Below are 23274 nucleotides of genomic sequence, written 5' to 3'. Positions count from 1 at the left end.
AAGCATCAATTCTTTGGTGCTCAGCCTTTCTTATGGTCCAACTCTCACATCTGTATATGACTACTGGAAAAACCATAGCTTTGACGATATGGACCTTTGTTAGCCAAGTGAGGTCTCTGCTTTTTATTATGCTGTCTATGTTTGCCATAGCTTGTATTCCAAGAAGAAAGTGTTTTTTAAATTTCCTGGCGGCAATCATCATCTGCAGTGATTTTGGAGCTCAAGAAAATAAAATCTGTCCCTGTTTCCACTTTTTCCCCTTCTACTGTCCATGAAGTGATGGGACCTGATGCCATGATCTTAATAGTTTTTTGAAAGTTGAGTTTTAAACCAGGTTTTTCACTCTCCTCTTTCACCCTCACTAAGAGGCACTTTAGTTCCTCTTTGCTTTCTGCCATCAGAGTGGTATCTGATGTTGATATTTCTCCTGGCAATCTTGATTTGTTTGTGATTCAGCCAGCCCAGTATTTTGCATGATGTACTCTGCATAGAAGTTAAATAAGCAGGACAACAATATACAGCATTGACATACTCCTTTCCCAATTTTGAATCAGCTTGTTGTTCCATGTTCAGTTCTAACTGTTGCTTCTCAACCTGCATACAGATTTGTCAGGAGGCAGGTGAGGTTGTCTGGAATTACCACCTCTTTAAGAATTTTCCACAGTTTGTTGTGATCCACACAGTTAAAGTCTTCAGCGTAGTCAATGAAGCAGAAGTAGATGCTTTTCTGGAATTCCTTTGCTTTATCTATGATCCATTGAATATTGGCAATTTCATCTCTGGTTCCCTTGCCTCTTCAAAACCCAGCTTGTACATCTGGAAGTTCTTGGTTCACATACTGTTGAAGCCTAGCTTGAAGGACTTTGAGCATTACCTTGCTAGCATGTGAAATGAGTGCAATTGTATGGTAGTTTGAACATTCTTTGGCATTGCTCTTCTTTGGGATTGGGATGAAAACTGACCTTTTTCATTCCTGTGGCCACTGCTGAGTTTTTCAAATTTGCTGACATATTGAGTGAAGCAGCATTTTTTAGGATTTTAAATAACTTAGCTGTAATTCTATAACCTCCACTAGCTTTGTTCTTTCCTATCCTATTTTTTCTATTTCTTTGCATTGTTCACTTAAGAAGGCTTTCTTATCTCTCTTTGCTCTTCTCTGGAACACTGCATTCAGTTGGGTCTGTCTTTCCCTTTCTCCTTTGCCTTTCACTTCTCTTCTTTTCTAGGCTATTTGTAAGGCCTCCTCAGACAACCATTTTGCCTTGTTGCATCTTTTTCTTGGGGATGGTTTGGCCACCACCTCCTTTACAGTGTTACAAACCTCTGTCCATAGTTCTTCAGGCAGTCTGTCTACCAGATCTAATTCCTTGAATCTACTGTCACCACTACTGTATAATCATAAGATATTTGAAAACATCCAAAAATAATTAGACAGCTTTAAATGAATCACAGGCTTCGTGTTTAGAGTGAAGTTGGCAGAGCTGCTCTTAACCAAATCTGTGAGGCCATGCCATGGGTATTTGTCTTTATCCTTGCTGAGTGCTTCAAGACCTTATCTCTCTTCACCACTCCCTCTCTTATTTTGGCCAGGCCAGCAGTTTGCAGGATCTTAGTTCCCTGACCAGGGATTGAACCTATGTCCCCTGCAATGGAAGGGTGGAGTCCTAACAACTGGAGGGCCAGGGAAGTCTCCACAGCCTCTTTTCTGACCTCTTACTACTCAAGCGCCTGGGATCTTACTTTGAGGTGAGGTGGGGGGTGTGTGACTTCCCTCCAGTGTCTCACTTGGCCTTGCTCACTTCCTCTCTTTCTGCCCTCCACTCCTGCTGTCCTTTACTATTTCTTCTTCAATCTCTCTTTTCCTTTCTGTGTCCCATTCTCCTCTCCTTTCTGCCCATTTTCTCTCTGCACCCTCCTCTTTATCTCATCCTACCCCTTCTCTCTACCCTCAGTTTTTCTCTGTCCTTTCTTATTTCTTCTCCTCCTTCTTTTCCCCCTCCTTCCCGCACCTTGTTCTCCCTCCCTTCCTCTCTCCCCTTGTCTGAGCACCTGTTAGGTGTATAGGATGGTGCTTTCTTCTCTGTGTGGGGGACACCTGGCCCCTTGAGCTACTGTAATGTATGTGGGGAGAAAAGATATTTAATAACATTTCAAGGCAGGGCCAAAGACACACACACTGGAGGATTTTTGGAGGAACAGATAACTCCAGGAAGGAGAAAGGCTTCCGAGAGGAATTGGACTTCTGCTTAAAGAACAAGTATGTGGGGACTTTCCTAGTGGTCTTGTGTTTAAGACTTTACCTTCTTCCAATGAATGGGGTATGGGTTTGATCCCTGGTCAAGGAGCTAAGATCCCATGTGTCTCATGACCAAAAACCCTAATGATCCACATAAAAAAAAAAAAAGACCAAGTGGGTCTGTGAATATGGTAGGGCCATCATTTTAGGTGGTTGATATAATCACATCATGAGCGAAATTTGCAAAAAGGTTAAAAGAAAGGAAGAAGCTTGGAATTTGGGGAGGGGTGCTAAAAGAAGACCATCGGCTACAGCCAGCTGTTCTTATTTGAGCTTACAGGAAGAAGGGGGCTAGATTAATGAAAGACTCTCAGAATTATATTTTCTATCATTTTAATATTGTTTCTTTACCTCTACAGAGCAACCTAAATTTATATACAGATGTTTCAAGAAAGCAATTACTAACTGATCCAAGTGATCTGCTTCACTGACATATTCCTAGCACACAGATGCCAAAAGGTATTGGTTGAACTGGATGGAGCTTAATCCCTGTATGACTAGGGGAAGGGAGAGTAACTATATTCCAAGCTTTGGAAGGCTTTAACTCAACATTATCATTGCTTCTGGGGGTTAGGGATGCCTGCCTAGCATCCTTCCACCTCTCCTTGAAGTTAGATGATTTAAAATAATGGGGTCGGTCATACATTTCCTCGGCAGCTTCTTGGGCTTCCTATCGTTCTATCCCTTGATGGGTTTAGTCGCTTCAAATCATCCAGTAGCAAGAATGCTTTCATTCTAATCCACATTGGCTCCATCAGCCCAGCCTAATCCCATTTCCTCCTGGATGTGAGCTTTGTTCATGGACATCATAGTTTTAAAATCTTGCCCAAGCTTGTTAATTGATGAGTACAGTTGTTATTCATGAACGAGGGCTTAGAGATTTGTGTCGTTTTTTGTTTAACACTTTGTCTTATTGAAAAAGTCTTTCCAGTGGTAGTCCCACTAGACATTAAGATCCTTCTGAAGTACAAAGCCACTGTCAGAACACAGGAGGTGGTCAAGTGCGTGCTTGCTTACTGAAGAAATGTAAGGGTGGTCACACAGCCTGTGGCCTGTCTGGCAACTGTCTGGGATGCCTCAGGAGAGGAGCCCAGGGCACTTGCGGAGTCCTCAGCAGAGATTTGCTGTTGCTGCAAAGGAGGTATGGGCCACGCAGGGAAAATCCCAAGGAGGGAATTGTACTGAAAAAGCAGTCATGTGCACAGAGGTAAGACTGAAGACCCAGAAATAAAAGAGCTGGGTCTATGTCATTGTGGGTTTGCTCTCTGTGTTGGGAAGATCCCTTAGAGAAGGGAATGACTACCCACTCCAGGATTCTTGCCTGGAGAATTCCATGGACAGAGGAGCCTGGTGGGCTATCGTCCATGGGGCTGCAAAAGAGACAGACACGAATCAGTAACTAAATCTTCCACTTTCATTGAAGGTCATTGAAGGTCATTGAAGGTCAAGATGCAGTGAACTAACTGGTATAAACTTAGGTGCAGAAGACAAGTGGTTAATGTGATGGATGAGGTCACAGTCTCTTGTTATCTGACTACAGGGGTAGAGGGCCCTGTTTGAGCTTCCAGGCCATGTGGACATGAGGAAGTCGGAGCTCTCCAAGGGTCTACACTCTGGTTTGTCTTCTTAGACATGCTTGGTGGGTGATTCAGACCAGACCTGCAGAAAAAGGCTTTATTTTCAATTAGAGGTAAGAGTGAATAGGGAGGTCTGCTGTATTCCCTAGGACAGTTTCCCAGAGCCCTGCATTTAGAGAGCAACTCGGCATCTCTTTGACCATAAATAAAAATTCTTTTTTTCAGTTTTGTTGAGATAAGTTGAAGGTATACCACATGATGACTTGACATGAGTATATTGTGAAATGATTCCCACAATAATTTTAGTTAACATCCATCATCTCATAGACTTAAGGGGGGGGGAAGGGTTCAATCCTTATGAAGAGAACTTTCAGGATCTACTCGCTTAGCAACTTTCAAATATACAGCCTTGTTAATTGCAGTAATCCTGCTGTAAAAGTCTTGATTCTCATTCAACTACTGCTACTTGTACTTAGTAATAAAAAACTAGAAACCCTTCAACCTTCCATGTAGGTAAGTTCGGCCTGGAGGACTTGCAAAAAAATCCCAAAGCATTTGGAGAGCAGAGCATCCCTTGAGGAGAGAGGTTGCATGCTGAAGCCATTCAAGTAAGACGTAAGAGCCCATCACATTCTCTCACCCTGGAAAAGGATCAGAGAAGTTGGCATGTGGGAGACAAACTTTAATGACCTCACAGTTCTGTCCAAGACCAACTCTGCTTATCTACTTCTAAACATCAACTTGTTTAAAAAAAGTCCTACATTTTCTTAAGATAGAATAGTGCAAACGTGAGTGAGAAATGATGGAAGACACATTAATTGAGCCAGAGAAATAACAGGAATTTCCTCAAGAAGGACAAGATCTTAGTAGCCAGGCTAAGCTAGACTGACATTAAAAAAAAAAAGAAAAGAAAGAAAAGAGAAAATATGCCCATAGGTAATAGCTCTTTACAACGGAACTAGAGAAAAAGAGGACATCCTGACTGTTACTAATTCAGGGATACAGATGCACCCAGATAATCAGAAGTATAAATAATACTAACAACAAACATGCTTCTAGCACTTATACGTATCAGGTATTATTCTAAGTTGTTTTAAGCTTTTTACTGAACTTTTGATATGACAGTGTACTTACTGCCTTGTAGTGAAATAAAGCTCTGCCCTTATTTTACTTAAAAAAAAAAATAAATAAAATTGATGTTAAATTGGTATTTATCCCTGCTTCCTGAAACAGAGCTCCTAAAACCCTCCTATTTCCTAAGTGATAGGAGTGTGCTTAGTTTGTGGGCTCCTTGATATCTCCAGGATGGGAACTGGTCAGAGAAAGACTAAGCCTTGATCAGAAAATTGAAGCTTTCAGCTCCAAATCCCAATCACCATGTAGGAAGAAGGGCTAGAGCTTGAGAAAAACATCAATGGCCAATGATGTAATCAATTTAAACCATGCATTGATATCACCACAAACACCTCTTAAGCCATAGCACCCACATGCTGGGAGGGTGGGACACCCAACTCCATGGAGTCAGAGGGTCCTGCACTCAGGTCCCTTTCAGACCTTCTCTTATTTACCTCTTCATCTTGATGATCATCTGTGCCCTTTATAATAGACCAGTCAATATAAGCTCAGCAGCTTCCTGAGTTCTGTGAGCTGTTCTAGCAAATGACCGAAGCTGACAGGGGGTTGTGGGGTGGCCTGATTTATAACTGGCCGATCAGAAGTGCGGGTGGCCTGATGCTTGCTGCGGGCCTCTGGAGTGAGGGCAGGCTTGCGGGACTGGGCCCGGAAGCCTGCGGCGGGGGTTGACACCAACCCTCGGCAGTTAGTGTCAGAGCGGAACAGAACTGTAGGACATCCACTGGAATGCTTGAGAATTGGTTGATATGAAATTCAAGCCACTCATTTAGTGTCAGAGAGAACCTGACAGTAGCAGAGCTGAGATTCAAGTTCATGTGGTCTGGCTTTTAAGACCTCAGTGAGCAAACCACATGTATCCCTCACACCAAAGGCTCTAAGAAAGACCCACGGAAAGCTGCGGTAGGGGGTAGGTAATGAAAGCAACTGGAGGTGTTCCAGTGGGTGACTTTGTAGGTTTCACTAGGTGATACAAGAAAATGTGGACACATTTAAAAGGGAAAAATCAAGAAGATCCTGGTAAAATACTGCAAGAATTATTACTGAATTCCAGCACATTAGTTAGTGTGCATAAGAATGCAGACATGTCCTGTGTTCTGAAACTGCAGCCCAGGAGATAGTTGGGAAGGACAGGAACACACCTATTGGGAAAACAATACCCCAGTGGGTGATGGAAAGACACCTCTTGTGGAGTTGGACTCCTCAAAGGGATTTAAGGTGAGCAGGACCTGTCTGAACAACGGAAGCCTTGGACAGATCCAGAACAGGCAAATTCTTTACCGCCAGAGCCACCAAAAATCACTGTAGCACTTCGTACCTTTTATGCTGTTCAGAGGTGCTCATTGTCAATACTGGTGAGTTTCACTGGGCGGCGTGGTTGGTTTTCATGAGAGAGAGGGAATTGGGGCTTGGGGTGTCACCTGGACATAATGAATGGACCTTATGATTTATCCAGAGGAATCCAGAAGCATGAGATATGCTGTTTTTTGCTTGGGTCCCATGAGAATATGGGCTTCCCTGGTGGCTCAGCTGGTAAAGAATCTGCCTGCAATGCAGGAGACCCAAGTTCGATCCCTGGGTTGGGGACATCCCTGGAGGAGGAAATGGCAACCCACTCCAGTATTCTGACCTAGAGAATTACATGGACAGAGGAACCTGGCGAGTTACAGTCCATGGGATCACGCAGAGTCAGACATGACTGAGAGGTTAACACACACACAGGAGAATAAACAAGGTTAATGTTTCTCCCAAGCACATGGCCCCTTACAAGTCCTCTTGCCTACCCACCCTCACACTGCCCAGAGTGGTCTGGGAAGTATACCTCAGGCTAGAAGTCATAGGTTGTATCTCACTGTGTTCGATTGGCTCAGACAGTAAATCCACCGCTCTCTTTATCTGGTCACTGTTGGAACTTCTCCGCAAGGTGTGGGAGGAGCCCAGCTTCTCTCCTGTCTCCAGGCCTCTGGTACAAAGATGAAGGTAAAGCACCTTCCTTGCCTCACCCAATGACTTCCTAAGACGCAACTCTTGTGCCATCCTCCAAGCTGAATATTTCCAGAAAGGAGGCCATATTTTGGATAACAAAGAGGGGTGGGAAATTGGTGTTCTGCTTTCTTGTTCAAGTGGGGGAGGTCACGGAAGTCTACAAGGAGAAGCAGGTAGAAATTTATGTGGGTGGTGAGGGTGTGGAGTGCTGAGCATATCAGATTTTGTGATTTTAATGCTTTAGACTTCATTTGAAGTTAGCCACTAGATCTGACCCTTCTAGAGAGCAATAAACATGGGCGAGACTTCCCCAGGGGCCAGGCAGGCTGCCTTGAGGAACAGCAGCTCTCCATTCATGCTGACCGTGGGCTGAGTACTGAAGTCAGGAGTTTAGGCAACAACCAGATTTGGAGATTGTTGAGGAGGTAGTATTGGGCGGCTCAGTTCTGGTCCCTGCTGTTATACCCCTTCTGGATCTTCTCTACCGAAGAGTAACAAAGCCAACCCTGGGATGTCACTGAAAATGCTTTCCTCGGGAGTCTGTCCAGGGCAATGAAACAGCTCTGTGGACTTGCCCTTTGCTCTCACGAATCCTTTCAGTACTGGGTGTGATAGAGACGGCCAACTACTCGAGGAGTTTTTGTGAGCTATTACTGCCAGGAAGTGGCTGCCTAGACAGGGACCACTTTTCCATCCTTCTGCCCACCCCTCGACTCTTGCATTGAGGAATACGAATGGAAGGGAGCTCTTGGTTAATTAAGGCTTTCAAGAAGTGGTGACCCTTCTACACACCCTTCCCCTCCTGCAGGTCAGATGTGGAGGACCACAAATTCCTGCAGGCTGAAGGAACTGGATCCCTGAATCACTGCATGAAGACAAGGCATCCTGACAAGGAATGCTTGTTGGAGGCTATTACCATTATTAGTGAGAAACAGACTTGTACTGAATTTGAGGCACTCGAGTCTTGGTCTGTTAGGACAGTTTAGTACCACTCTTAAGTAATAAACTAGGTGGGTGGCTGAGGTTCGCAATTCTCCAGGCAACTAAAAGACGAAGTGGTCTAACACCACCTTGTATACCCAAACTTCCATAAACATGCCCCATGTTTAGATTTGCAGAGGAGACATGAGGTCTCCATTTTGACTACTGAACACGCGCTCCAAATCAACCTTGGCAAGACAGCTTTATATTTTTGAGGCCATTGGGCCCTTAGCTTATCTGTTAAGAAAAATGATGATTTGACCCCCCATGATGGTCCATTCTTTTCATCTATTTTCTATTGATTGGAATCATGATAGGGACGAAAGGGTGAGTGAGTGGTACTTTCAATATAGACCTGCCTCTCTGGGGCTTTGGGCAGAGCCTCCTGAAGCTTAAGGCGTAAGAATGAGAAAATGATGTATGCGATGCCCCTAGAGGAACAATATGAGGAATGGCAGACAAGAAGCCGCATCGCACTCTATGCACAAAAAATGGTGTTAAGGGCCTGGAAGCAGACTTAGGTGTTGAAGGCTGAAGTGGTGATCCAGCCAGAACACTCTGAGACATTAAACTCTGTAACAGACCACAACCCCAAAGGTCAGGGGCTCGCTGTGAGTGTAGACAAACCACTGCAAGAGATGATCACATGGAATGGCACACATAACACATGGTAGGTGTGTTCGCCCAGTGGAGTAGCGTCTGTCATACTTCTGAGCGCCGAGAACTGGGTGGTTCTTCTAACTTAGATTCATTCCTTCCTCTGCAGCATCTTTCTGGTACCACAATTTTCCTTAAGACCAGATCAAAGCAGACAAAGAGAAGGAAAGGAGAGCCAGTGGAAAATGGCTGTGACTCAGAAACTTGTAATTTATTATCGAACACCCTAATATTTTAACTGGTATTTGGCTGATGGGAGCCGATCACAGTCAAGTAGACAAAATTGGGTGCTCTGCCTTCCTGCAGCACAGCTAATATTTGCATGTAAAAATCCTTCGTTCTTTTCTTCTCTCCCTCCCTTCCTTCCTTTGTGGGTGAGGTAAGTAACTCAATTTGTCCCACTGCAAAGGTAGACTTTAAAATGATGAGGGCCACAGTTTAAATTATAATCCACATTAACCTAAATCCTAGTTTGGGGAAAGACAAGTTATCAGCAGGTAAGAAAATAAATTTACACCAAATACAAGTATACTTTTTTTTTTTTTTGCAACAAAAGAAACTATTTATTTGGAATATGCATTACCAGTACAAATTAGGAGACTGTAAAACCTACACCGTGTTAGTATCATTAGAGAACACAAAATTTCAGTTGGAATCAAAAGGGACAGAAGCCTGTGCTCTCGCAGAAGCAGAAAAGCTTAAATTTTCAAAACCAAAACAGAGCAGAGCTTTGCAGGTTTATACTCTGAATAATAAGAACAGGGGAGGAGGAGTGGGAGAATAAAACCAGCAACCAAAGGAAAACACTTCAAAATAATTGAAAACGCCAAAGGAAAGAAAGGAATAAGAGAGAAAAGGGGGGAAACATTGAATGTTTTATTAATTTTAACAAAAGAAAAAGTTTACAAAAAAAATAAAAGAGTCCAGAAAGCTTTGAGCTAGGGACTGAAACCATAAAGGTGATGTGAAAAGCTCATCGTCATTGTTATGTTATGACTTAAAAACAAGGGTGCATGCATTAGGGTAGAGACACTTCCTAAAGTGTTGCTCACTTTTCTTGCTTAGGTTCTGGCTGCTTTCTGAATGCTTGATCATTTGTGGAATGAAAACCATTTAAATTAACTCTCTCCAGATAACATTGCTTTCTTTTCTCCCCTAACTTAACAAAAACATTCCGAATCAAGCCAGTTTGACAATCTGCTTTAAGCAGCTGCCTAAATCAGAGGTTAGAAAGAGGGGCACTGCCCATGAAACCAGTGTAACTGGTCAGCACCGGAGCACAGTGCTGAGTCCGGCTGAAAACATCTCCAGGCTGAATGGCCCTCGGGACGGCTTCCTGGGCCTAGTCCACTCAGCCAGTGGTGCACGTCCCACCAGAATCTCCTGTGAAATTCCTCTGGAAGAAAGAAACCCTCTCTAGTTGGGAAGGCTTCCTGGAAGGCTGTTATCAATCAGGAAGAAAGAAAAGAAAGCATTTTAATGTGACGTTCACAATCAACCAAGGCAAAAACTTCTCCCTACAGTATAAAAAGGTACCCTGGACCAGTTCTTTGAAGTGTTAAAGGTCGAAAAAAGGAACTTCAAGTCCCTGTATTTGTTTTTTTTCCAGAGACTTTGGAATGGCACACACCCCAGAAACACAGGTGAGTCATGTGACGTCATTGTGGGGCTTGTCCTTGAAGTCAGCTGAATTCCGAAGCAGACAGAAGTACATGGAAACAGCCTATTCTACAAATGTCATCTTTTCACATCACCTCGGATACATATTGAAGAAATAAAAACACCAAGATCATAAGCCTGACAATTAAAAAAGCACCCTCCCATAAACAAACCAAAAATAACACAATGTTTTTTTTTTTTTTTTATATTTTAAAGAGCAGGATAAAGAAAAGTAAAGAATTTATTTCTGGGTCTCAAAGTTAATAAACATAATAACATGTTAGGCTGTACCTATTATGCTCACTATTCCAAACTTTTTTTTTTAGTTTACAAAATGAATTACTGTCACTTTTAAACATTGTGAAACAGGAAATGGATGTGCACAACTCGACACTTTTCTAGCATTCTTGAACTAATTCACAAATGCAAGAAAATAAAAGAAAAATGGGGGAAATGGTGAATGTAGGTAGCTGGGTGTTAAAAACTAATGCAGGAATGATGTGCATTGTCACAGAAAGAAGAGGGGAAATTCCCCATCCTGTTTTGCGTGCTAAGAGGGTCATTTTTAAAATTTTTATTATAAACACTATTAAATTCAGACCGCTTTTTTGGTTTTTTTTTTTCTTTATCTGAATATACAAGAACATTCATTATCAAATGTTCATCATCAATACTACAAAGAACGAGACACAAGTCGCAAGAAACAATGGAAAATGTTAATAAAGCTGAAAGAATCGTCGAGTATTTTTTTGTTTTTTTTTAAGCTTTTTTTTTTTTTAAATTTGAGTTTCTGTAGTTTCATCTTTTTTTGGTATCGAAGTCAGGTTTTTCTGGGCAGAAAAATAAAACTCAGAAGGAAAGGGGGGCAGGGAAAGATACATGAGAAAAGGCAACCGGAAAATTAAAAAAACACTACCACAGCAAAAAAAAAAAAAAAGTAAAGAAGTTGGCAAAACTACTGCACAGGAGTCAATTCCACACCAGGGGGAGGAGTTAGGTATGAAAAGGAGGATGTGATGAAGTCACAAGGTGGGCAAACCTTAGGGCTAGTTTTACTTCTCAGGGGAAGTTGGCTGCGGGGAAAATGGAGTACTCCCACTTCCATCAGAAAATGAAGGAATCTTGGGGCACATTTTGGTATCTGTACGACCGATCTAATGAGAATCCCCAGGGGACTGTACTCCCAGAGGCACGCTCTTTCCAGACCCACCCTTCCGCTGTCAGCGCTCTCATGCGTTGCTTAATACTGAGAGCTGGTGGCCGCCAAGTTCGAGGCCAAGTTCGAGGTGATGGGGGAGAGGAGGGGAAAGGAGGAGCACCGCGTGATGTGCTGGGTGGGGAGGGTGCAGTGAGAGGTTAGCAGCAGTGCAAACCACCGCAGGGAGAGAAACCGCCTGTGCAAAGGTAGCACCGCTCTGATCTCTTTCATCAGCTTACAACGGTGGTCATTCAAACCAAATCTGGAATCATTCTTCCTGTTTCCAAGAGAACCCTCTTGTGTCTCTTTGCTACTCTGCCCCAGGTCCATGGGATACAATCCTACCATATTCCTGTGTGGGTAGTTTCAATAGATCCCTGCCACTCAGACCAAGTTCTTCCCTGGTTCTAATCACTGTAGGATGGTCACAAGATGGTTCCTTCCAGGAAGCCTCTTTATCAAGCTCTGTTCTGATTATGGCACAGGTTTGTAGACACAGTCTTCCTACTCCTCTTAGCTATCCAGGTATGATGCCATCTTGCCAAATATTTACTTTTTGCATTTCCTTCAAATACACATACCTTCTGGTTGCTTTCCCCTACCTCCCAACACCCACACACAGGAGCATTTTCTAATCATTACTGTCGTGCCGTGCAGAATATCCATGACCATGTTAGCTGGTCATCCTCACCCCTCAGGGTTTTATACCTCTCCCAGAGGCAGATGTGACAGGGGGTTAAATGCTTATGAGGCCACATGTTGGATTCTAGTACAAGCTAAGAGAACCCGATCACACTTGTCCAATTTAGAAACTTCTCTCTATTCTAAGAAACGAGCCAGACCAAAACAAACAAGCAGAGGCAACAACACTGACTCTTCTCTTTGTCCTCACGGTGATGACCTCAGGCGTTACTGCTAATCAAAACTTAGAACAGGAAAACCATGTGTTGTCCCGACACGGCATGGGCCAGTTTATCTTAGGGAAGCTACTTCCCCTGACATCACAGTTACGTACTGGGTATGAAGGAAATCAATTTTTTCAGTCTCTTGGTGAGCCAGGCATAACCCCCATTTTACAGATGAAGAAAATGAGGCACCAAGAGATCTGAACACTTCCCATTTAATCAAGTGACAGAGCTGCCATCTTTTCTTCTGGCACAGTTGGCTATGAAGACTGTGAGTTTGGTAACATTAGAAAAGAGCATTATAGTGCATACTCTTTACTCTTAGATATTCCCAGGGAATAAAAATCACAAATGATCTAACTGAAAGCATGACCTCCCTGTTCCCCATCACTCTCAGGTCTTCTGAGTAAGTAAACACAAAGTTTGTCTCAGCCATGTTCTTAAACAACTTTCTCCTCCAGGACAAGAATGTGGTGCCATATGATACTTTGGATAATTCATGCACTGTCCCTAACAGAAACACAAAAACAAACCAGAACCAAATCCATTGTAGGCACTTAAGTACTGTGTGTGGCTCCCCAAGAGCTCCAGGGGTGGTGGGAACACCCAACAGTTCAGGAAACCTGACCTTCATCACGTCCAAGTCCTGTGTGTGATGCTGCTGTGTGCGTGCTGGGGGCCTGGAAGCCCCAGGCGCAGACTGCTTCTCTATGTCGTGACCTTCACTCAGAGTGGTTGTTCTGCTCTCTTGCGCTCACAAGGTGTGATGCTATGGTTACTAACATAGGTATTCAATGTGGCATGTGACTGATTTGGGGCAAGTGAATGTGTGTCTGTGCACGTGTCTACATGTTTGTATACCTGTGTGTGAGGAGGCGGGGAGAGGTGGGATAAGGTGAAGGGTTGCAGGATAAGAGCCTTCCACTCCTTAGGGATGCATTCACCACCATGCCTAACTCAGACCTGGTTTGGCAATAGGTTCTGAACATTGCTTACAGCACGGTCTCCAAACACCGTGCCTCTTGAGACCAAGAGCTGTCATTGGAAAGATGCAAAAGCCTCTAAGAATCCTGCCCTTCTTGTTCCTCAAGCCCTGTTTTGCTGCCTGACTTCCTGCCTGGGAATCACCCTGGCGGGGGTAAATCCAGACACTGGCACTTTCAGAAGCCCAGCAATGACAGCGCCCAGTGCATACCTGGGGGAGAAGGAAGAGGAATTGTATCCTAAGCAGTATTGTCCTCAGGGAAGGAAGAGCAAGAGGAGGCAGGGCGGCCTGGAATGAGCAGGGCAATGTGGCATATTCCTGCCAAGAGGTAGTGAGAGTAAACGAGAGAAGCAGAGAAGGACTGCCCGTTAGCAGAGGGAGCGAGGGATCAAGGGGGGCGATGTCTGGCTCCTCAAACCACCAGCATGAAAATATACAAATGCTTTTATTATGTTCTTTGTGTTTTCCTCTTTAAATTCCTATAATTGTTGAAAATATCCTTCAGGGATGTAAGAGAGGGCAAGGACCCAGGGAGTCTAGGACAGAGGGAAAGGGGTGGGGAAGATGACCGACACCAGGCTGACAGCTGGAGGCAGGGAAGGGTGGCTTCTACCCAGAAAAAAAAAAAAAAAGGGAATAGAGTATAAAGAAGTGTCCAGATTGGCTGAAATAGCATCCCAAAGAGGAGAAGAGAAGGAGACTCTTATTGTGTTTGCTGATTGCTTCGACCTCCAGTCTGACCGCTTCAGCGTTGAGAAACCCTCCCTCCTGGCCCTGCCTCGACTGGAGCACAGGGTCAGCCGGGATGCGACTGCTGGGAGATCAGTTGGAGGTATCAGAGTGAACACTGCCAGGGCCTTCTGTAGGGGAGGTCACTGATGAAGGGGTAGTAGCATCCTGCCAACCTCCATTAGCCTAGAAGGGAAAAAGGGAGAGAAGTCAGTCCTCTGAGATTGGGTGGCTGTTCTGCGCAGACAATGACAATAAGACAACTGAGGCAAAGGGCTGAGTGCAGGGCCTGGCACGTGGGGACACAGCCAGTGGGTGGCTGTGATTGTGGTCAATAACATCCGCCCCCCCAACCCCACCCTCAGATGAGTTTGGGTCCTCCCAGGGAGCCTCTGGACACAGTATTGGCACCTCCACTTCTCACAGGCTTTGTGATTCAGTCCAAGCCGTCAGAGGGAAATTCTGTGTGCTCCAGGACGATGGCGGCCACCCTGCTGGCCAAGGGACCGGGTTCTAGTTCTGCCTGACAATGATTAGCTACTGGCTCTGGCAAAGCACTCTCCTCTGTTTGGCCTCAGGTACCCCTTTAGAAAAACTGAAAGGGTAGCTTAAATGCTTTTTCAGATTCTTTCCAGTTTTGGATGTGGTATGTGTGATGGGAGCCCAGGCACCTGTTCTATGCAAGGTTCTGTCCTAGATGCTCAAGGGTATATAATGATGCGTTGAGATACAGTTTATGGCTTCAAGGATGGGTATGAGACAAGCAGATGAATGAACTAGGGTTTCAAGCAGAGCCTAATACATGGTACCCCCAGCTGTTATGAAGACTCAAATGAATGCAACATCTCCTCTTGATGGAGCATCAGCAAAGGCTTCATGGAGGATGAGCTCTCTGAGGGAAGCCTTGAAAAGTACAAAGGGTGATGAGACAAATCCAACAGGTAAAACAATGGTGCCAACACCATGAGGGCTGGTCTGTGTGACTATATCTAAAAGGTGGTGAGACAGGAAGCTACAACTTTGATCTACACTTCTAGATCATCCTTCTGAGACTCTAAATCCAGATGCAGTAAAACAATAATAGTGTTCTAAAAGGATTTGCTTTAATGACCACTCCTTTAAAAAAAATCCCATCATTAAATAGCTGAAGAATGATTTGCTTTAGTGGTTGATTCATGAGTGTTTATTATTTTAAAGCATTGAACTACAGGTGTGCTAAAAGGCCTCTTTTCCCCCAATCACTGTGCTTCTTTGGAGTTAACACACCCTCAACACTGGAAATGTTAATACTGAACAGACCAGGTTTTAGGCAGTCCTGGTAAGTTATTTTTATTGTACCTTCTTCTCCTTTTATTCCCTCAGGGGTACCTGGGGCAGGTGTTATTATTGCCATTTGGGACAGACCATGGTTTCTACTCTAGCATAATACACAGTACTTAGGAGCATGGTTGGCACTTAATAGATGCCGGCAAACATCCATTCACATCTCATTCATAAAAAAGCACAGGTGTAAGTGGAAATCAAGCTTCCGGATTACAACTGAGATAGGACACAGGCCGGATTACAACTGAGATAGGACACAGGCTTTCTAACCTTTGAATCAGACTCCTTTTTCTCTGCCCTTTCCATCTATTTGGCTCCTTCTATTATTAGTTCATCCAAATCATGCTCCAATTTTCCCAGGAAAACCAAGGCTTTTAAATCAAAGCAGTTCCCACCAGTTACTTCAGCACGAGGGTACAATTTTTCCCCCACACCTCACTATAAGAGCAGATCTGGACACCAAGAGGGCAGAAGGTCCTGGGCGATGCCAAGAACACATTCCCTCAGTCTTGGATCAATGAACACTGCTCTCAAGTTCAAATCTCCATCTCCAAGCCACCGAGTCAGGCAGCTCCTCCCACTGCCCCTCTATGTTGGAGGACATTTCCCCTGCTGTTTGTGAAAGAGAGATCAGAAAGAGAACAATGAGGATTCTTTCTCTTAGAACAGGAGGCTTTGCTATCTTTTGGGGCCCAAGACTCAGAATCTGATCAGTATGATCAGAATCAAGGACCGAGTTAGTTTGGTTTCCTCATTCAGGTTGGTCACAGCAGCAACAATATCTTAGCATCCCCTCTCAACCAAGAATACACCTTTTCTTTTGGTACCATTTTTGGCTGAATGTTTATTTTTCCCTGAAGAAAATCCTTTAGCATCATTTATCCTTTTGAATGATAAAAGTAAAATATGCTTATATAATGTTTGCAAATACAATAATTGTACATGCAATATAATATTTGAAAATAGGAGAATTGTAAAAAAAACCAAAGTGTACCATGGCCATAACCCAGAGAAAATTACTCTCAGCATTTTGACACGTGTCCTAACAATTTTTTAGTATATTTATCAGATAGATAGATAAATTAATTAACTAGTTAAATAGATGGAAGAGTGTGTGTGTGTGTGTGTCTGTGTTTGAGTAGCATGGAATTTTAGGAGACATGCCAGGGGCTCCATAAGTACATCATCATAAGGCAGAGAGTTAGGTGCTTGTAAAAGAAGATAATCATGTATTTTAGACTCCACCTGGTATGAGACAAGTGGGGGAGGGAGCTCTCTACATCAGCTAATATCCATGATCTAGCATGTGGCACAAAGGCATGTCACCACACTGCTCACAAATCACCACCACGACTATTATTGAGTCATACTATAATTCCTTAAAATAACAGTAAGTGGTGTCCCAAATGAAGCCATTATTAAAGAAAATGAACTCTGCGGTGTTTCATTAGGAGGGATCTAGCACAGCACAGTGTGTTGACCAGGAGGTTATAGGAGACTTCTCTTTGAGTCATCTCTGAGCTGAAATAACTCAAAGAGCAGACATTTGATCTCTTTTCTTCAAAAGTTCTGTTTTCTCAGACCAGTGCACAGGATGCCAGAGGGGAAAGAAAACTCACAGATGGTGGAGACAGGAAGCAGTTCAGGCTGATATCAAAACTAGCATTTTAATTATGAGAGTTGGTCTGGTAAAGAGAAATATATAAGATCTTAAAAAACCATATTAAAAATAAAGAAACAAAATGAGTCTCTTTAAATGTCATTTTTTCACTCTCCCTCCATTCACAGACACACAGATATAGACACATATGTACACACACACCACAGATGGGGTGATCAATGGCTCCAGTGTGCCCCGGACTCAGGGATTTAATGGAATAGGGGACTTGGAGTCCCAGATCACCCTGCTCCAGGATATCAGCCATGATCCTCAACTTCTTGCCAAATTCAGGACACTGTAGCCTGAGTTTCAAGGTAGATGAATGAAAGTACTTTTTAAAATGAACGAGTCTCTCTCCCACAAGGAAATGCTGAAGGATGCTTGTCTCTGAAGGTGCTTTCTGCCATGGTATATCATCTGCTGCTGCTGTTAAAACCTCCACGAGATCAGAAACTGCGAGCAAACCTACCCTAACTGGGTTTTCCATAAATCACTTCGGCTGCCTCAGCTGTATCATTCCGGCTTTAATGTAAGACGTTCAGAGGCTGCACCGTCTTGGGAAACAGCTGACCTCGCTTACTGCCACGTTAACCCCGGGGAGCAATTCCTTCCCTCTTCCTCCACTGCGGGTGAATATTAAGTAGGAAACCCGCCTTTGTGAGTTTATTTATCTCTGGGCACAGTGAAATTGGAAGATGGTCTCATTAACGAACATGGGGTGGATGGGGGTGGGAAAATAAGGCTTTGGCTTTAATTTTTCTTGTGCACCTAAATTCCTCCTTCACTCTCTGACGCAAATTAGCCTTTAAATGGATACACTCACTTTGTAAAATGCTGATGTCAGAAACCACCCTCTTGGGTGACAGGGACAGGAATCCGCAAAGACAAATATGCCCTTTTTATCCCAAAACCTCTAATGGGAGAGAGTTCACATTTACTCTCAGGTCTTCAGGTTAATTCTGTAGCCTGTGACCTGGGTAGCAAGACTTGATGTAACATTTCATTCCACCTGGGGAAGCCTAAGTCAGCAGCAGGCTTAACCTGGAACATCATGGGAGAGGAGGCTAATGGAATATCAAATTAGGACAAACTTTCAGCAAATTTTCTAGTTAAGAAAATCTGGACTTTCAAAACACAAATTCAAGGTATTTGGGAACAAATCATTTTAGGAACAAAAATGACTACCCTATCCTAATGAATCTGGCACCTAATTTGATAGACACCAAGTTTTGCCAGAGCCCCATCTAATATATCCATTAGGCAAAGCACTCCTGTCAAAGGAGACAGAGGAAGCTAGTGATGGAGAAGGGGAGGGAGCAATGGTGGGTGGCAGAACCCACACATTCACAAGAGCACAGAACTGCTGTTGAGGCCCTGACTTTCCTTTCCTCTGACGCCATCCTTGAGTCAGAACTCAGAGGCCACCTGCCTCTCCCCCACTGCTGTGGAGCCAGTATTGCTGGTAGCCCAGAGCAGCGGCTGCCGAGCACTGGTCCCATCCTCCTCTTTTTCCCGCTCCTCCTCTGAGCTTACCTTAGCAGCACTCATTTGATGCAGAGAATTCATCACCTGATGTGACAGCCCAAGTGAGTCTGGCACTAAGAAACTCTCATTTGCAACCCAGAAATATGCTGAGGTGTCGCAAACCGGCTGAGGTCAGCACCGAGGCGAGCGCGATCTGCATATGAGCCACATGCCATCAACGGCAATGCCTTCAGCGTGGGTGAGGAGGTGGACGTGCTCCAGGTCCTCAATCACCCGGGCCCTGCTGGGGCCAGCCAGGAAGAAAAACAGAGAGACATGGATGCATGCTCCCCCACCTCCCTCTCTCTACACACACACACACACACACACACACACACAGACAGAGTCACCACTTATGGGGAGACTTTGGCTCACAGTGGAGTCACACCCTAGATCCAACACTGGTCCATCAAGATAGGACTACGTTTTCCCGATACGCATCCACTTTCCCCAAGATTATACTGTGAGCACTTACCAAGGAATGCTCTGGGATGAAAAGACCCTATTGGAAAGCCCCCCAAGGGATAAAGGATTCAAAATTTCCCTGGGAAATTTCACAACAGTAAACAGATCCATGGCTATTCCGGCACCCTTCTAATCCTCTCTCCAGCTGCCTGCAGCATGATCTTTCAAAAATGTAGTTCTGATCATGTCGCCTCTCTGTTTAAACCTTCAATGGCTTCCTACTGGTCTCAAGGTGAGGTTCAATGTCCTTATTAGGTCTACCATGTCCTTGACCTTGCTGACTCTAAAACTCAATGCTCATGCTTAATACTCCAATATATCAGTCTACTTAGAAAATCCCACAACAGAGCTATCATTTCATGCCTGTTTCCTTTCCCTTGAATGTGGTGCCCCACTCATCTATTTTCGTGCTACTCTCATCTTGACTGTTCTTCAAGACTGAGTTTAAGTATCCTTGCACCAGTACCTACCCCGGGCAACTTCTCCTTTTCCTCCATGTCCTCCAGGTCATCCCCCTGGAATGCACCCTGGGACTGCATAGCAACTGTGACGGACTGCGTAGAAGTGCGCCGGCCGCGATGGACTGCGCAGAAGCGCGCAGGCTGCGATGGACCGCGCAGGAGTGCGCAGGCTGTGATGGACCGCACAGAAGCGCGCAGGCTGCGATGGACCGCGCAGAAGCATGCAGACTGCGATGGACCGCTCAGGAGCGCGTCGGCTGCTGCTGCTGCGATGGACTACGCAGGAGTGCGCCGGCTGCGATGGACCGCGCAGGAGTGCGCCAGCTGCGATGGACCGCACAGAAGCGTGGCCGTGAGGAGCTACCCCTCGCCCAAGGTCAGGGGTAGTGACCGAGAGCGCCAGGCTGCGACAGCGCAGGAGCGGCGGCAGAGAGGAGCTTCCCAACGCCCGAGGTCAGGGGCGGCGGCAGAGAAGAGCTACCCCACCCCGGAGGTCAGGGGCCTCGCCCGAGAGGAGCTACCCCACGTCCAAAGAGCAGCAGCTGCACGGGTGCAGGAGGACTGAGAGGAGCTACTCCACATTCAAGGTCAGGAGGGGCGGCCTGAGGAGACACCCGTTGTCCAAGGTAAGGAGGAGTTGCTCTGCTTTGCTGGAGCAGCTGTAAAGAGATACCCCACGTCTGAGGTAAGAGAAACCCAAGTAAGACGGTAGGTGTTGCCAGAGGGCATCAGAGGGCAGACACACTAAAACCATAATCACAGAAACTAGGCAATCTGATCACAGGACCACAGTCATTTCTAAATCAGTGAAACTAAGCCATGCCGTGGGGCCACCCAGGACAGACGGGTCATGGTGGAGAGTTCTGACAGAATGTGGTCCACTGGAGAAGGGAATGGCAAACCACTTCAGTATTCTTGCCTTGAGAACCCCATGAACAGTATGAGAAGGCAAAATGATAGGATATTGAAAGAGGAACTCCCCAGGTCGGTAGGTGCCCAATATGCTAATGGAGATCAGTGGAGAAATAACTCCAGAAACAATGAAGGGATGGAGCCAAAGCAAAAACAATACCCAGTTGCGGATGGGACTGGTGATAGGAGCAAGCTCTGATGTTGTAAAGAGCAAAATTGCATAGGAACCTGGAATGTTAGGTCCGTGAATCAAGGCAAATTGGAAGTGGTCAAACAGGAGATGGCAAGAGTGAATGTCGACATTCTAGGAATCAGCGAACTAAAATGGACTGGAATGGATGAATTTAACTCAGATGACCATTATATCTACTAGTGTGGGCAGGAATCCCTTAGAAGAAATGGAGTAGCCATCATAGTCAACAAGAGAGTCGGAAATGCAGTACTTAGATGCAATCTCAAAAATGACAGAATGATCTCTGTTCGTTTCCAAGGCAAACCATTCAATATCACAGTAATCCAAGCCTATGCCCCAACCAGTAACGCTGAAGAAGCTGAAGTTGAATGGTTCTATGAAGACCTACAAGACCTTTTAGAACTAACACCCAAAAAAGATGTCCTTTTCATTATAGGGGACTGAAATGCAAAAGTTGGAAGTCAAGAAACACCTGGAGTAACAGGCAAATTTGGCCTTGGAGTATGGATTGAAGCAGGGCAAAGGCTAATAGAATTTTGCGAAGAGAACGCACTGGTCATAGCAAACACCCTCTTCCACCAACACAAGAGAAGACTCTACACATGGACATCACCAGATGGTCAACATCGAAATCAGATTGATTATATTCTTTGCAGCCAAAGATAGAGAAGCTCTATACAGTCAGCAAAAACAAGACCTGGAGCTGACTGTGGCTCAGATCATGACCAAATTCAGACTTAAACTGAAGAGAGTAGGGATAACCACTAGACCATTCAGGTATGACCTAAATCAAATCCCTTATGAATATACAGTGGAAGTGAGAAATAGATTTAAGGGACTAGATCTGATAGACAGAGAGCCTTATGAACTATGGACAGAAGTTTGTGACATTGTACAGGAGACAGGGATCAAGACCATACCCATGAAAAAGAAATGCAAAAAGACAAAATGGTTGTCTGAGGAGGCCTTACAAATAGTTGTGAAAAGAAGAGAAGCAAAAAGCAAAGGAGAAAAGGAAATATATTCCCATTTGAATGCAGAGTTCCAAAGAATAGCCAGGAGAGATAAGGAAGCCTTCCTCAGTGATCAGTGCAAAGAAATAGAGGAAAACAACAGAATGGGAAAGACTAGAGATCTCTTCAAGAACATTAGAGATACCAAGGGAACATTTCATGCAAAAATGAGCTCAATAAAGGACAGAAATGGTATGGACGTAACAGAAGCAGAAGATATTAAGAAGAGGTGGCAAGAATACACAGAAGAACTGTACAAAAAAGATCTTTAAGACCCAGATAACCATGATGGTGTGATCACTCACCTAGAGCCAGACATCCTGGAATGTGAAGTCAAATGGGCCTTAGAAAGCATCACTATGAACAAAGCTAGTGGATGTGATGGAATTCCAGTTGAGCTATTTCAAATCCTGAAAGATGATGCTGTGAAAGTGCTGCACTCAATGTGCCAGCAATTTTGGAAAACTCAGCAGTGGCCACAGGACTGGAAAATGTCCGTTTTCATTCCAATCCCTAAGAAAAGCAATCCCAAAGAATGTTCAAACTACCGCACAATTGCACTCATTTCACATGCTAGTAAAGTAACGCTCAAAATTCCCCAAGCCAGGCTTCAGCAATACGTGAACTGAGAACTTCCAGAAGTTCAAGCTGGTTTTAGAAAAGGCAGAGGAACCAGAGATTTAATTGCCAATATCTGCTGGATCATTGAGAAAGCAAGAGAGTTCCAGAAAAACATCTATTTCTGCTTTATTGACCTCGCCAAAGCCTTCAATTGTGTGGAGCACAATAAATTGTGGAAAATTCTGAAGGAGATGGGAATACTAGACCACCTGACTAGCCTCTTGAGAAACCTGTATGCAGGTCAGGAAGCAACAGTTGGAACTGGACATGGAACAACAGACTGGTTCCAAATAGAAAAAGGAGTACGTCAAGGCTGTATATTGTCACCCCGCTTATTTAACTTATATGCAGAGTACATCATGAGAAATGCTGGGCTGAAGAAGCACAAGCTGGAATTAAGATTGCTGGGAGAAATATCAATAACCTCAGATATGCAGATGACACCACCTTTATGGCAGAAAGTGAAGAGGAACTAAAAAGCCTCTTGATGAAAGTGAAAGAGGAGAGTGAAAAAGTTGGCTTAAAGCTCAGCATTCAGATAACAAAGATCATGGCATCTGGTCCCATCACTTCATGGGAAATAGATGGGGAGACAGTGGAAACAGTGTCAGACTTTATTTTGGGGGGCTCCAAAATCACTGCAGATGGTGACTGCAGCCATGAAATTAAAAGACGCTTACTCTTTGGAAGGAAAGTGATGACCAATCTAGATTGCATATTAAAAAGCAGAGACATTACTTTCACAACAAAGGTCCGTCTGGTCAAGGCTATGGTTTTTCCAGTGGTCGTGTACGGATGTGAGGGTAGGACTGTGAAGAAAGCTGAGCACTGAAAAATTGATGCTTTTGAACTGTGGTGTTGGAGAAGACTCTTGAGAGTCCCTTGGACTGCAAGGAGATCCAACCAGTCTATCCTGAAAGAGATAAGTCCTGGGTGTTCACTGGAGGGAATGATGCTGAAGCTGAAACTCCAATACTTTGGCCACCTCAATGGAAGAG

General features: G+C 44.4%; 1 protein-coding gene across 4 annotated transcripts in view; it reads right to left on the bottom strand.

Moving 5' to 3' along the window:
* Positions 1–23274, bottom strand: part of PBX1 (PBX homeobox 1) — a 329269-nt gene that overhangs the window by 27493 nt on the left and 278502 nt on the right. Inside the window, exon 10 of one of the 4 annotated variants that reach the window (XM_020897161.2) lies at positions 9161–14290. The exons of 2 other annotated variants lie outside the window; for them this stretch is intronic. In XM_020897161.2, coding sequence (XP_020752820.1) covers positions 14198–14290 — 93 coding nt within the window. In that variant the 3' untranslated portion in view covers positions 9161–14197. Of the gene's footprint in view, positions 1–9160; positions 14291–23274 lie in introns of those variants that run through there. One more of the 4 variants, XM_020897162.2, reaches the window with a different exon arrangement.

The sequence above is a fragment of the Odocoileus virginianus genome, chromosome 5, assembly GCF_023699985.2.
Source record: "Odocoileus virginianus isolate 20LAN1187 ecotype Illinois chromosome 5, Ovbor_1.2, whole genome shotgun sequence".
NCBI classification, from domain to species: Eukaryota; Metazoa; Chordata; class Mammalia; order Artiodactyla; family Cervidae; genus Odocoileus; species Odocoileus virginianus.
Note: the sequence above shows the minus strand (reverse complement) of the source record. Positions and strands in the feature narration are given on the sequence as shown.